This window comes from Ylistrum balloti, unplaced genomic scaffold (genome assembly GCF_031769215.1).
Source record: "Ylistrum balloti isolate Yb309-2 unplaced genomic scaffold, AGI_CSIRO_Ybal_v1 Utg370296, whole genome shotgun sequence".
Classification (NCBI taxonomy): Eukaryota; Metazoa; Mollusca; class Bivalvia; order Pectinida; family Pectinidae; genus Ylistrum; species Ylistrum balloti.
The window spans coordinates 168,643-183,997 of NW_026782223.1; the positions used below are offsets into that span (position 1 = coordinate 168,643).

Consider the following 15,355-nt stretch of genomic DNA (forward strand, 5'->3'; position numbering starts at 1 on the left):
TTGTGATATGGGAGGTTGTGAGTAGAGATAGGTGAGGTTGTGTTGATATATGGGAGGTTGCAAGTAGAGATAGATGAGGCTGTGTTGAGATATGGGAGGTTGTGAGTTGAGATAGGTGATGCTGTGTTGAGAAATGGGAGGTTGTCAGTAGAGATGTGTGATGCTGTGTTGAGATATGGGAGGTTGTCAGTAGAGATAGGTGAGGCTGTGATGAGATATGGGAGGTTGTAAATAGAGGTAGGTGAGGCTGTGTTGATATATGGGAGGTTGTAAGTAGAGATAGATGAGGCTGTGTTGAGATATGGGAGGTTGTGAGTTGAGAAGTGTGAGGCTGTGTTGAGATATGGGAGGTTGTCAGTAGAGATAGGTGAGGCTGTGATGAGATATGGGAGGTTGTAAATAGAGGTAGGTGAGGTTGTGTTGAGATATGGGAGGTTGGGAGTAGATAGGTGAGGCTGTGTTGAGTTATTGGAGGTTGTCAGTAGAGATGTGTGAGGATGTATTGAGATATGGGAGGTTGTCAGTTGAGATGTGTGAGGATATGTTGAGATATGGGAGGTTGTGTTGAGATATGGAAGGTTGTGAGTTGAGATGTGTGAGGCTGTGTTGAGATATGGGAGGTTGTGTAGAGATGTGTTGACTGTGTTGAGATATGGGAGGTTGTGAATAGAGATAGGTGAGGCTGTGTTGAGATATAGAAGGTTGTGAGTAGAGATGTGTGAGGCTGTGTTGAGATATGGGAGGTTGTCAGTAGGGATAGGTGAGGCTGTGTTGTGATATGGGAGGTTGTCAGTAGGGATAGGTGAGGCTGTGTTGTGATATGGGAGGTTGTCAGTAGAGGTAGGTAAGGCTGTGTTGAGATATTGGAGGTTGTCATTAGAGATGTGTGAGTAAATTAGATATAAGATACTTACCCCATCGTAAAACTGTATTGATTGCAGGGTTTCATTGTTAAGGATGGTAACAACACCAGAATGAGGCTGGAAGATGATCAGGGCATGTTGATACACAAAGAGCTGGACTGTAACAAATATATGTTCAAATAATTTGATTATTATGCAGGTGTATAACTGTGGTTATCATGGCATCAAGATACAGAATGGAAGGTCAAAAAAATTATATATACTATAGATCTATGGTTAGCAAATATGTAGGATATCTATGGTTTATTTAATATGTATTTTAGATTTATGGTTTAGTAAATATGTATTTGAGATGTATGGTTTAGTAAATATATATTGGAGATGTACAGTATAATAGATATGTATTTGAGATCTATGGTTTAGTAAAATCTATGGTTTAGTAAATATGTATTGGAGATGTACAGTATAATAGATATATATTTGAGATGTATGGTTTAGTAAATATATAGAGATCTATGGTTTAGTAAATATGTATTGGAGATCTATGGTTTAGTAAATATGTATTGGAGATGTTCAGTATAATAGATATGTATTTTAGATCTATGGTTTAGTAAATATGTCTTGGAGATCTATGGTTTAGTAAATATGTATTTGAGATCTATGGTTTAGTAAATATGTATTAGAAATCTATGGTTTGGAAGATATGTATTTGAGATGTATGGTTTAGTAAATATGTATTTGAGATCTACGGTTTAGTAAGTATGAAATGGAGATCTATGGTTTAGTAAGTATGAAATGGAGATATATGGTTTAGTAAATATGTATTTTAGATCTATGGTTTAGTAAATATGTATTGGAGATCTATGGTTTAGTAAATATGTATTTGAGATCTATGGTTTAGTAAAATCTATGGTTTAGTAAATATGTATTGGAGATGTACAGTATAATAGATATATATTTGAGATGTATGGTTTAGTAAATATGTATTAGAGATCTATGGTTTAGTAAATATGTATTGGAGATCTATGGTTTAGTAAATATGTAGATCTATGGTTTAGTAAATATGTATTGGAGATCTATGGTTTAGTAAATATATATTTGAGATCTATGGTTTAGTAAATATGTATTGGAGATGTATGGTTTAGTAAATATGTATTTGAGATCTATGGTTTAGTAAATATGTATTTGAGATGTATGGTTTAGTAATGTATGGAGATCTATGGTATTGGAGATCTATGGTTTAGTAAATATGAATTGGAGATCTATGGTTTAATAAATATGTATTTGAGATCTATGGTTTAGTAAATATGTATTGGCATTCAATGGTTTAGTAAATATGTATTGGAGATCTATGGTTTAGTAAATATGTATTTGAGATGTATGGTCTAGTAAACATGTATTGGAGATGTATGGTTTAGTAAATATGTATTGGAGATCTATGGTTTAGTAAGTATGAAATGGAGATATATGGTTTATAAATATGTATTTGAGATCAATGGTTTATAAATCTGTATAGAAGATCTATGGTTTAGTAAATATGTATTGGAGATCTATGGTTTAGTAAATATGTATTTGAGATCTATGGTTTAGTAAATATGTATTTGAGATGTATGGTTTAGTAAATATGTATTTGAGATCTATGGTTTAGTAAATGTGAATATGGTATTTGAGATCTATGGTTTAGTAATAAATATAAATATTTGAGATCTATGGTTTAGTAAATATGTATTGAGATTATGGTTTAGTAAATATGTATTGGAGATCTATGGTTTAGTAAATATGTATTTGAGATGTATGGTTTAGTAAATATGTATTGGAGATGTATGGTTTAGTAAATATGTATTTGAGATCCATGGTTTATATCTGTATGAAGATATGGTTTAGTAAATATGGAGATATATGGTTTAGTAAATATGTATTTGAGATCTATGGTTTAGTAAATATGTATTGGAGATTGTATAATAGATATGTATTTGAGATCTATGGTTTAGTAAATATGTATAAGAGATCTATGGTTTAGTAAATATGTATTTGAGATCTATGGTTTAGTAAATATGTATTGGAGATGTACAGTATAATAGATATGTATTTGAGATATATGGTTTAGTAAATATGTATTTGAGATCTATGGTTTAGTAAATATGTATTTGAGATCTATGGTTTAGTAAATATGTATTGGTGTTAGTAAATATGAGATATGTTTAGTAAATATGATGAGATCTATGGTTTAGTAAATATGTATTGGAGATGTATGGTTAAATAGTAAATAGATATGTATTGGAGATCTATGGTTTAGTAAATATGTATGAGATGTATGGTTTAGTAAATATGTATTTGAGATCTATGGTTTTAAATATGTAAATATGTAAATATGTTTGAGATCTATGGTTTAGTAAATATGTGAGATCTATGGTTTTGGTTTAGTAAATATGTATTTATGTATGGATCTATGGTTTAGTAAATATGTGAGATCTATGGTTTAGTAAATATGTATTGAGATCTATTTAGTAAATATGTATTTGAGATCTATGGTTTAGTAAATATGTATTGGTCTATGGTTTAGTAAATATGTATTTGAGATCTATGGTTTAGTAAATCTGTATAGAAGATCTATGGTTTATAAATATGTATAGAGATCTATGGTTTATAAATATGTATCTGGTAAATAGATCTATGGTTTATAAATCTGTATGGAGATATATGGTTTATAAATATGTATTTGAGATCAATGGTTTATAAATCTGTATAGAAGATCTATGGTTTAGTAAATATGTATTGGAGATCTATGGTTTAGTAAATATGTATTTGAGATCTATGGTTTAGTAAATATGTATTTGAGATCTATGGTTTAGTAAATATGTATTGGAGATGTACAGTATAATAGATATGTATTTGAGATCTATGGTAAATATGTTTATGGTAAATGTGTATTTGAGATCTATGGTTTAGTAAATATGTATTTTGGAGATCTATGGTTTAGTAAATATGTATTTGAGATATATGGTTTAGTAAATATGTATTTGAGATCTATGGTTTAGTAAATATGTATTGAGAGCTATGGTTTGGTAAATATGTATTGGAGATCTAGTAAATATATGTATAAATGGAGATATATGGTTTATAAATATGTATTTTAGATCTATGGTTTAGTAAATGTGTATTTGAGATCCATGGTTTAGTAAATATGTATTTGGAGATCTATGGTTTAGTAAATATGTATTTGAGATGTATGTGTATAGTAAATATGTATTTGAGATCTATGGTTTAGTAAATATGTATTTGAGATGTATGGTATAGTAAATATGTATTTGAGATCTATGGTAGTTAGTAGATATGTATTTGAGATCTATGGTTTAGTAAATATGTATTAGAGATCTATGGTTTATAAATCTGTATAGAAGATCTATGGTTTACTAATCTGTATAGAAGATCTATGGTTTATAAATCTGTATAGAAGATCTATGGTTTATAAATCTGTATAGAAGATCTATGGTTTATAAATCTGTATAGAAGACCTATGGTTTATAAATCTGTATAGAAGACCTATGGTTTATAAATCTGTATAGAAGATCAATGGTTTAGTAAATATGTATTGGAGATCTATTGTTTAGTAAATATGTATTTGAGATCTATGGTTTAGTAAATGTGTATTTGAGAGCTATGGTTTAGTAAATATGTATTGGAGATCTATGGTTTATAAATATGTATTTTAGATCTATGGTTTAGTAAATGTGTATTTGAGATCCATGGTTTAGTAAATATGTATTTTAGATCTATGGTTTAGTAAATGTGTATTTGAGATCCATGGTTTAGTAAATATGTATTTGAGATCTATGGCTTAGTAAATATGTATTGGAGAGCTATGGTTTAGTAAATATGTATTGGAGATCTATGGTTTATAAATATGTATTTTAGATCTATGGTTTAGTAAATGTGTATTTGAGATCCATGGTTTAGTAAATATGTATTTGAGATCTATGGTTTAGTAAATATGTATTTGAGATGTATGGTATAGTAAATATGTATTTGAGATCTATGGTTTAGTAAATATGTATTGGAGATGTACAGTATAATAGATATGTATTTGAGATCTATGGTTTAGTAAATATGTATTAGAGATCTATGGTTTATAAATCTGTATAGAAGATCTATGGTTTACTAATCTGTATAGAAGATCTATGGTTTATAAATCTGTATAGAAGATCTATGGTTTATAAATCTGTATAGAAGATCTATGGTTTATAAATCTGTATAGAAGACCTATGGTTTATAAATCTGTATAGAAGACCTATGGTTTATAAATCTGTATAGAAGATCAATGGTTTATTAAATATGTATTTGAGATCTATGGTTTAGTAAATATGTATTTGAGATCTATGGTTTAGTAAATATGTATTTGAGATCTATGGTTTAGTAAATATGTATTTGAGATCTATGGTTTATAAATCTGTATAGAAGATCTATGGTTTATAAATCTGTATAGAAGATCTATGGTTTAGTAAATATGTATTTGAGATCTATGGTTTATAAATCTGTATAGAAGATCTATGGTTTAGTAAATATGTATTTGAGATCTATGGTTTATAAATCTGTATAGAAGATCTATGGTTTATAAATCTGTATAGAAGATCTATGGTTTATAAATCTGTATAGAAGATCTATGGTACATTTGATATGTATAAGTGATCTTTGGTGGTGTAAATACATTGATGATTTAATGTATAGTAGTAATGCACTGACCTTGCAGTATCAATGACATGAAGATCTATAGTAAAGTTAATGTATATGTACAAAAATCTGTACCTTCAATAGGAAATCTGCTGAGGTTCTTTGCTGTCCCAGCATAGACTGTCTCCCCAGATATCAACACCTTGCCACAGTGGTCACTCAGGCCACGGGTCAGTTTGTCCTGTAGGGCTGGTACTGGACTGTTCTTACCACCATTCAACTGTCCATTCATCAGGACAAATTTATCATTAATTGTCACAATCAAAAGAAGATATACTGACATTTTGTAATTGGCACTGATGCTTCCCATCAGATCAATGTCTGTCTTTTATCTGAAACCTCAAGCTTCCCTTTCATATTTATTTCATTTCCAATGCATTCAATTTACATTCAACTGAGAAATAAACAGCTTCATGTTAAAAGTACAGATTATGGTTATTAAATAATGAGATTGGTAAAATACTGTTGTAACTCAATCACATACATGCCATGCTTGGAATCGTGGGAAATTAGCAGTGAGGATCAATATCTCGCTATCCAAATACTTTGTCCCATCTGAATAAAAATATAAAAATCTGTCAAAAAGCAGAATAATCTTACACATCATATCCAGCAAACAACGTGTGAATTGCCACCTTCCACACAAAAGGAAATGAAATTATTTGTCTGAAGCAGAAAATTACAATAATCAAATTTAAGAGTTGTGAATTTAAATATTGTCGTGTTTTGTGGTGAAGATATTGCTACCTGTATTTGTCAGTAATTCAATTCACCTTTATAGATGGAAAGGCATTAAAAAAATACATGAAAGTCAACTTTCTATCCCTACTGCCTTCTGGTAAATGTCCCTACATCTTTCACTGTATATTTCACTTCAACATCCTGACCGAATGGTTTCATCCTGACAGAATAGTTTACTGTCTGGCAAATCAAACTTTCATTATCAAGGACTGGGTGAATTTAGAGTAACTTTATTGATGATCCCTGTGTATGAACATAAATTTGAAGAGTCTTTTTGGGTCACAGTGGCTGAGCTTTTCAGACATCTTTATCACTAAAGTCCTCCACCTCTGGGTTGCAGGTTCAAGGCCTACACGAGGCAGTTGCCACGTACTTGGCGCAGGTCGGTGGATTTACTTTGAAAACACTGGCTTTTCTCTACCACCCAAACCTGGCACATCCTTAATCTGAACCTGACTGTTAATAGGACACAAAGCAACAATAAACAAAACCACACATAGAATCTTAGTGTGATATTCTATATGTACAGCCAATTTCTTATTGTAAATTTTACAAACCTTAGATTTTGTTATTTATCACGACAACACTGAATAACACAGCAATACATGGGATCAATTACAAAATGTGATTTTATTGAAGTAAATCTTACCAAAAAACATAATTTTGTTGTACAAAGCAACATTATTTCACATACTTTAATATTTTACACACTTTTTCTCTGTTGTATCTTTATCTTGAATTTCCTCATTTTCCTGTAAATAACTAAAGATGTCCTCATTTTTGAAACAGTACTTTTAGTGTTGCTAAAGCAATACATATCCCCTATTGTTTGACCTTAACACAACAACCCTGAAACTTCAAGTTGTTCCAGATATTTTGATGCTCAATAAGTTTGTGAAGTTAGATAAATATTCCTCAAGGAATGAAACCACTACAGTGCTGACAACCATTTTCTAAAAACAGGAACAGTAAACTTGATATAGCAATTAACCCAGAAACTCTTGCTGAACCAAATTATTTTGATATTTATGGAGATTTGACCCAACATTACACAAGTAATATTTCCATCCACATATGTAATATTGTAACTTCCTATTTGTGTACTGGACATTTTGCATTGAGAGGTAAATTTTGTGTTGTGTGAAGCAAAACTCTTCTGTAGAAATAGTATGAAAAGAAAGTAACAACGTCAACAATGACGAGAAGAGACTAAAACGAGGAGATAGTTTATGCCTATAGAAAGCAATTGTAATGAAAGTAGTAGCTGTGAAGACCATTTGTATTCCAAGCCAATAATGTAAATTGATATAAAAGATATTGATGCATGGTCAGACTCCAGTATTAACTGTAGTGATGAAAGTGACAAAGGATTGGACAACAGTACCTCTACTGGTTCTTGGACTGGAAAGAGGGACATCTAGTTGTAGAAATGTCTATGTTGGCAGAGGCAACATATAAGTGAAAATATGAACTGAAGAAAGAATAGAAGTCAAGATAATTTATATCATTAGAGAGGACACAAGTTATTCCTTGGTTGTATGTTTGAAAATAGGTGGGTAGTACACACACGCTAAGCCACTGTTTGATACAATGAATTTATAAATGCCTACTAAATATATGTATGTATATCATTCTATTGTTATTAAAGTGTTAAAAAGTGTATCTATTAGGACTATACATATGCAAAGTGTATGTTTTATGTGATAAACTACCCATTCAAAAATATTCCTGATAATTTTAAGGGAGATAACCTACCCCTGGAACAATGCTATATGTAAATCAATAAATTTTTGTGATATTTATTTCAATCTTTTACTTGCAGTTTTTATAGTTAAATGCTATGTGAGTATTTGAATTGTAAATACCGAAATCTACCCACTACATATGAACACTTTGTGTTGTATATTTCTTCATAAATTAAATGTAATATTTGTAAAGTAGATATTTATTTCTTTCTTTTCAGTTCATTGCTTCTATATAATTTTCAGGAATCTTACCAAAAAAAAAAAAAAAAAAAAAAATTAAATTTGGAGAAAAATAATTCTTTTTATTTTTTGTCAAAAATTGAACAACTCATTGGAGCGCTTAGATTTTCAGAAAATCATACTCACATGGTAGCATAATTCTTAAGTAAAAGTTTAAAGAAAATATAGAGGTTAGTTGAGAAAGCGTCAACCCTCCTTAATAATGAGTGTGAATTTTGATGAGAATCCCTCAAGGAATGAAGCTAATAGGGCACGGACAAACTTTCTCAAACGAAGGGTTGGAAACTTACCTTCCCTCGGTTTGACCAGTAGGGGACTGATCGTAAAACATGTACAGGTGACAGTCAATAATGGAACACATGAGCAGCTTTTCTTACCAGTCTATTTGAGGAGCCTGATAAGGGAGTGCCAAGGATTCAACTTTTCATCATGCCAAGTTAAAATTCTCCCCAAAGACCATTAAAATTGAGTGTTGGAAACCTCAGAAATGTCAAGGTTTAATCCTGGATCAGATTTTTTTTGAGGACCTTTACAAAGTTGACACAAAACACATTGAAAAAGCCTAGTTTTCTATGTGACAAAAATTCTCCCTTAAGACCAATGGCAAAATCTGGAAACACCTCAAAAGTTTGGGATTCTAAGTAACTTAATTTGCCATCAAGACTTGAATGAAAGCATCTTAGAACATAGTAGAAAATTAAAGACCCACTTTTATAACGTTAACTTACATTTTTACTACATAAGTCTCGTGAGGTTATCTTGAAACTCTTTGAAAATGTGGAAAATAGAAGATTTATGCCTAGTATGAGTTCTCTAAGGAATTTGTGTGGAAATTGCTTGAGAACATTGAAAAAATCATGAAATAAATCAGTATCTCTAACTTAAACAAGACTCTGCTGCTAGTGTCGAGCAGAACTGCAGGAAGTTGATGGAATAAGAAACTGTGTACCTACCTTCTTTCTGAACCCGTATAACAGAGTCAAGGAAAACTTCAGAGTATGCCAGAGATCCTACCACCTTGCCAGGATGAGCAACACTAGGTATGTCAAAGAGGACGAGCTTTACTGTCTTTGTCTTCAGTGACCGTTGTCCATCTTCCACTGGACAGGAGCTGTGGATATATATATATGTGTATATATATTGTAATTTCATAATCAGTGAAAATTCAATCATACTTCCAAGTATCATATACAGTGGACCAGTGATAATCCAGATGTCGATAGTCTAGAGAACCTGCAATCCAGACGGAAATCTCAGGGAAGAGATTTCCATAACATTAATTGTACGCACCAGTCTGGAAATTCATATTACTGTTCCAGAAATACATTTTGGGAACGGAATGAACTTTTTAAAGTGATATTTCTGCGATAGTCCGAACATTGACCCTGTGAAGAAAATCTGTTGTGTTCAGTCACTGGTGCCAGACGCAAACAGAATACCACTAGACACTGTATAGACACCACTGCCCAAAGCATTCACCTGTCAGAGTTAACAGGTCTTCTTTACAGGTCAAAATGAATAAATTGTAAAGAAAATATCAGTCTTGATGCAGGTTTGTTTTCAAACATTTGATAAGTAATTCTGAATTATTCATTATTTCTACCTAAATCTATACATAGAGAAACATTAGTGTTGCCTAAATCTATACAGAGAGAAACATTAGTGTTGCCTAAATCTATACAGAGAGAAACATTAGTGTTGCCTAAATCTATACAGAGAGAAACATTAGTGTTGCCTAAATCTATACAGAGAGAAACATTAGTGTTGCCTAAATCTATACAGAGAGAAACATTAGTGTTGCCTAAATCTATACAGAGAGAAACATTAGTGTTGCCTAAATCTATACATAGAGAAACATTAGTGTTGCCTAAATCTATACAGAGAGAAACATTAGTGTTGCCTAAATCTATACAGAGAGAAACATTAGTGTTGCCTAAATCTATACAGAGAGAAACATTAGTGTTGCCTAAATCTATACAGAGAGAAACATTAGTGTTGCCTAAATCTATATACAATGAAACATTAGTGTTGCCTAAATCTATACAGAGAGAAACATTAGAGAGAGAAACATTAGTGTTGCCTAAATCTATACAGAGAGAAACATTAGTGTTGCCTAAATCTATACAGAGAGAAACATTAGTGTTGCCTAAATCTATACAGAGAGAAACATTAGTGTTGCCTAAATCTATACAGAGAGAAACATTAGTGTTGCCTAAATCTATACAGAGAGAAACATTAGTGTTGCCTAAATCTATACAGAGAGAAACATTAGTGTTGCCTAAATCTATACAGAGAGAAACATTAGTGTTGCCTAAATCTATACAGAGAGAAACATTAGTGTTGCCTAAATCTATACAGAGAGAAACATTAGTGTTGCCTAAATCTATACAGAGAGAAACATTAGTGTTGCCTAAATCTATACAGAGATACAGAGAGAAACATTAGTGTTGCCTAAATCTATACAGAGAGAAACATTAGTGTTGCCTAAATCTATACAGAGAGAAACATTAGTGTTGCCTAAATCTATACAGAGAGAAACATTAGTGTTGCCTAAATCTATACAGAGAGAAACATTAGTGTTGCCTAAATCTAGTGTTGCCTAAATCTATACAGAGAGAAACATTAGTGTTATAAATCTATACAGAGAGAAACATTAGTGTTGCCTAAATCTATACAGAGAGAAACATTAGTGTTGCCTAAATCTATACAGAGAGAAACATTAGTGTTGCCTAAATCTATACAGAGAGAAACATTAGTGTTGCCTAAATCTATACAGAGAGAAACATTAGTGTTGCCTAAATCTATACAGAGAGAAACATTAGTGTTGCCTAAATCTATACAGAGAGAAACATTAGTGTTGCCTAAATCTATATACAATGAAACATTAGTGTTGCCTAAATCTATACAGAGAGAAACATTAGTGTTGCCTAAATCTATACAGAGAGAAACATTAGTGTTGCCTAAATCTATACAGAGAGAAACATTAGTGTTGCCTAAATCTATACAGAGAGAAACATTAGTGTTGCCTAAATCTATACAGAGAGAAACATTAGTGTTGCCTAAATCTATACAGAGAGAAACATTAGTGTTGCCTAAATCTATATACAATGAAACATTAGTGTTGCCTAAATCTATACAGAGAGAAACATTAGTGTTGCCTAAATCTATACAGAGAGAAACATTAGTGTTGCCTAAATCTATACAGAGAGAAACATTAGTGTTGCCTAAATCTATACAGAGAGAAACATTAGTGTTGCCTAAATCTATACAGAGAGAAACATTAGTGTTGCCTAAATCTATACAGAGAGAAACATTAGTGTTGCCTAAATCTATACAGAGCCTAAATCTATACAGAGAGAAACATTAGTGTTGCCTAAATCTATACAGAGAGAGAAACATTAGTGTTGCCTAAATCTATACAGAGAGAAACATTAGTGTTGCCTAAATCTACAGAGAGAAACATTACACAGAGAGAAACATTAGTGTTGCCTAAATCTATACAGAGAGAAACATTAGTGTTGCCTAAATCTATACAGAGAGAAACATTAGTGTTGCCTAAATCTATACAGAGAGAAACATTAGTGTTGCCTAAATCTATACAGAGAGAAACATTAGTGTTGCCTAAATCTATACAGAGAGAAACATTAGTGTTGCCTAAATCTATACAGAGAGAAACATTAGTGTTGCCTAAATCTATACAGAGAGAAACATTAGTGTTGCCTAAATCTATACAGAGAGAAACATTAGTGTTGCCTAAATCTATACAGAGAGAAACATTAGTGTTGCCTAAATCTATACAGAGAGAAACATTATACAGAGAGAAACATTAGTGTTGCCTAAATCTATATACAATGAAACATTAGTGTTGCCTAAATCTATACAGAGAGAAACATTAGTGTTGCCTAAATCTATACAGAGAGAAACATTAGTGTTGCCTAAATCTATACAGAGAGAAACATTAGTGTTGCCTAAATCTATACAGAGAGAAACATTAGTGTTGCCTAAATCTATACAGAGAGAAACATTAGTGTTGCCTAAATCTATACAGAGAGAAACATTAGTAAATCTATACAGAGAGTTGCCTAAATCTATCTATACAGAGAGAAACATTAGTGTTGCCTAAATCTATACAGAGAGAAACATTAGTGTTGCCTAAATCTAAACAGAGAGAAACATTAGTGTTGCCTAAATCTATACAGAGAGAGAAACATTAGTGTTGCCTAAATCTATACAGAGAGAAACATTAGTGTTGCCTAAATCTATACAGAGAGAAACATTAGTGTTGCCTAAATCTATACAGAGAGAAACATTAGTGTTGCCTAAATCTATACAGAGAGAAACATTAGTGTTGCCTAAATCTATACAGAGAGAAACATTAGTGTTGCCTCGTAAGTATTTCAGATGATTTTGAACATTAATCTTAACCAAGATACAACATTTAATAGAAATCGTTCTTAAGATAAAATAGAGAAAAAAATTCAAATACAAAGTAAATGATAATAACAGGGCCATTGTCTTTTAAAACATTGCATTTTTTAAAACATAGAAATACACAGCCCAGATTTGCACATAATCAGTCAAGTGACAGATATGGAAGTAAGTAGAGAGAAATACATTTATATTTCAGATTACAGTATTTAATTCCTATTAAATCTTTGAGTCTTTTAAAACATGTAGGGTACTGTACATACTCATCATGCAGTAACTGTTTATGTACTCACTCACTTGATTATATCTTAAGCAACAGAAAATTATCATCCAAATTGTATCAAAACACAGGTAAATACACTGTATGCAGTGCACATCATATTCAGAAAGAATAACTTATTAGATATTTCAGAGTAAACATCACTGTTAATATTGAGCAGACATCTGATGAATTATCCACAATACTGGACTACAACAAATAACAAAAACTTTTTAATCATTTATGAAAATAAATCCTACTTAGACAATTAAAGATATTAACAAACTCCTGTATTCACAGTAAATATTATATATGAATTGTGAAAACAACCGACAGCATTATACCGATGACTTCATCTTTATGTAATCGAGAGAGAAAAGTCCAGCTCAATTGACTTATCTCAGCAGTCCAGAAAACTTGCAACTTGGACAATTTTGGCTGATAAAACAGGTGTGTGGATTATTAATTGTCGAATGTATTGACAGATGTTGTCTGAGAAAAGGATTTTACTTAACTCCAAGCGTTGTACAAGGAACTGTTTCCAGAGAAAATGATCAACTGTTTAACTAATGCTATAGTCATGATGATATGCCTGACTAAAATGTGATGTCCACAAACTTGCCTGAAATTTGTAAGATATTGTTTCCTGTCTCCAATGTCTATTACTAACACTAATAATTCTGTTACAACTTCAAACAAAAAAGTATTAGAGAATTAAAAGAACTAGATGAGATGTTTGACATATCTACCCTGTGTTTGTGTGTGAGATGTCTGACATATCTACCCTGTGTTTGTGTGTGAGATGTCTGACATATCTATCCTGTGTTTGTGTGTGAGATGTCTGACATATCTACCCTGTGTTTGTGTGTGAGATGTCTGACATATCTACCCTGTGTTTGTGTGTGAGATGTCTGACATATCTACCCTGTGTTTGTGTGTGAGATGTCTGACATATCTACCCTGTGTTTGTGTGTGAGATGTCTGACATATCTACCCTATGTTTGTGTGTGAGATGTCTGTCATATCTACCCTGTGTTTGTGTGTGAGATGTCTGACATATCTATCCTGTGTTTGTGTGTGAGATGTCTGACATATCTACCCTGTGTTTGTGTGTGAGATGTCTGACATATCTACCCTGTGTTTGTGTGTGAGCTGTCTGACATATCTACCCTGTGTTTGTGTGTGAGATGTCTGACATATCTATCCTGTGTTTGTGTGTGAGATGTCTGACATATCTACCCTGTGTTTGTGTGTGAGATGTTTGACATATCTACCCTGTGTTTGTGTGTGAGATGTCTGACATATCTATCCTGTGTTTGTGTGTGAGATGTCTGACATATCTACCCTGTGTTTGTGTGTGAGCTGTCTGACATATCTACCCTGTGTTTGTGTGTGAGCTGTCTGACATATCTACCCTGTGTTTGTGTGTGAGATGTCTGACATATCTACCCTGTGTTTGTGTGTGAGATGTCTGACATATCTATCCTGTGTTTGTGTGTGAGATGTCTGACATATCTACCCTGTGTTTGTGTGTGAGCTGTCTGACATATCTACCCTGTGTTTGTGTGTGAGCTGTCTGACATATCTACCCTGTGTTTGTGTGTGAGATGTCTGACATATCTACCCTGTGTTTGTGTGTGAGATGTCTGACATATCTATCCTGTGTTTGTGTGTGAGATGTCTGACATATCTACCCTGTGTTTGTGTGTGAGCTGTCTGACATATCTACCCTGTGTTTGTGTGTGAGATGTCTGACATATCTACCCTGTGTTTGTGTGTGAGATGTCTGACATATCTACCCTGTGTTTGTGTGTGAGATGTCTGACATATCTACCCTGTGTTTGTGTGTGAGATGTCTGACATATCTACCCTGTGTTTGTGTGTGAGATGTCTGACATATCTGACATATCTACCTTTTAATTGTGTATGAGATGTCAGTTGCTGCCTTTGTCACAACTAAATATGTGACTTTGACATAATTAGACACACAGTCCTAACACTGTCACTTTTGTCACAATCTTAATGTGTAAGTGATAAAAGTGTTAAATCTGAATCTTCAATTGAAGAGACGAACTGAAACCATTTTAGATTAAAAAGGCAATCAGTAGCTCATTTGTCACCGGTCTATATGTCAAAGAACTATCCATTTCCTTTCCTTGACCTCAATCCCTACAGACATGATGAAGGATAAATCCAAATGTGGAGCGGAGACCAATTTGTATTCATTTATTTGTGAGAAATCACTTTGTCAAATTCAGCGGGAGCTCAACACTGTTTGTTATATCCTAATAGTGTCACTGTTTTCAGTTAAGAATAATGATCATATATTTGAATTATCACCAAACTTAGTC

At 32.4% G+C, this 15,355-nt stretch overlaps 1 protein-coding gene across 1 annotated transcript in view; it reads right to left on the minus strand.

Annotated features, from left to right (window-relative positions):
- The window catches only part of LOC132553089 (dynein axonemal assembly factor 9-like), a 150,338-nt gene that overhangs the window by 29,175 nt on the left and 105,808 nt on the right, over positions 1–15,355 (minus strand). Inside the window, exons 19-22 of the mRNA XM_060217300.1 lie at positions 9,271–9,428; positions 6,076–6,146; positions 5,667–5,811; positions 915–1,021 (exon numbers count right to left, since the gene is read on the minus strand). Of these exons, the coding sequence (XP_060073283.1) occupies positions 915–1,021; positions 5,667–5,811; positions 6,076–6,146; positions 9,271–9,428 (481 nt within the window). The remainder of the gene's footprint in view (positions 1–914; positions 1,022–5,666; positions 5,812–6,075; positions 6,147–9,270; positions 9,429–15,355) is intronic.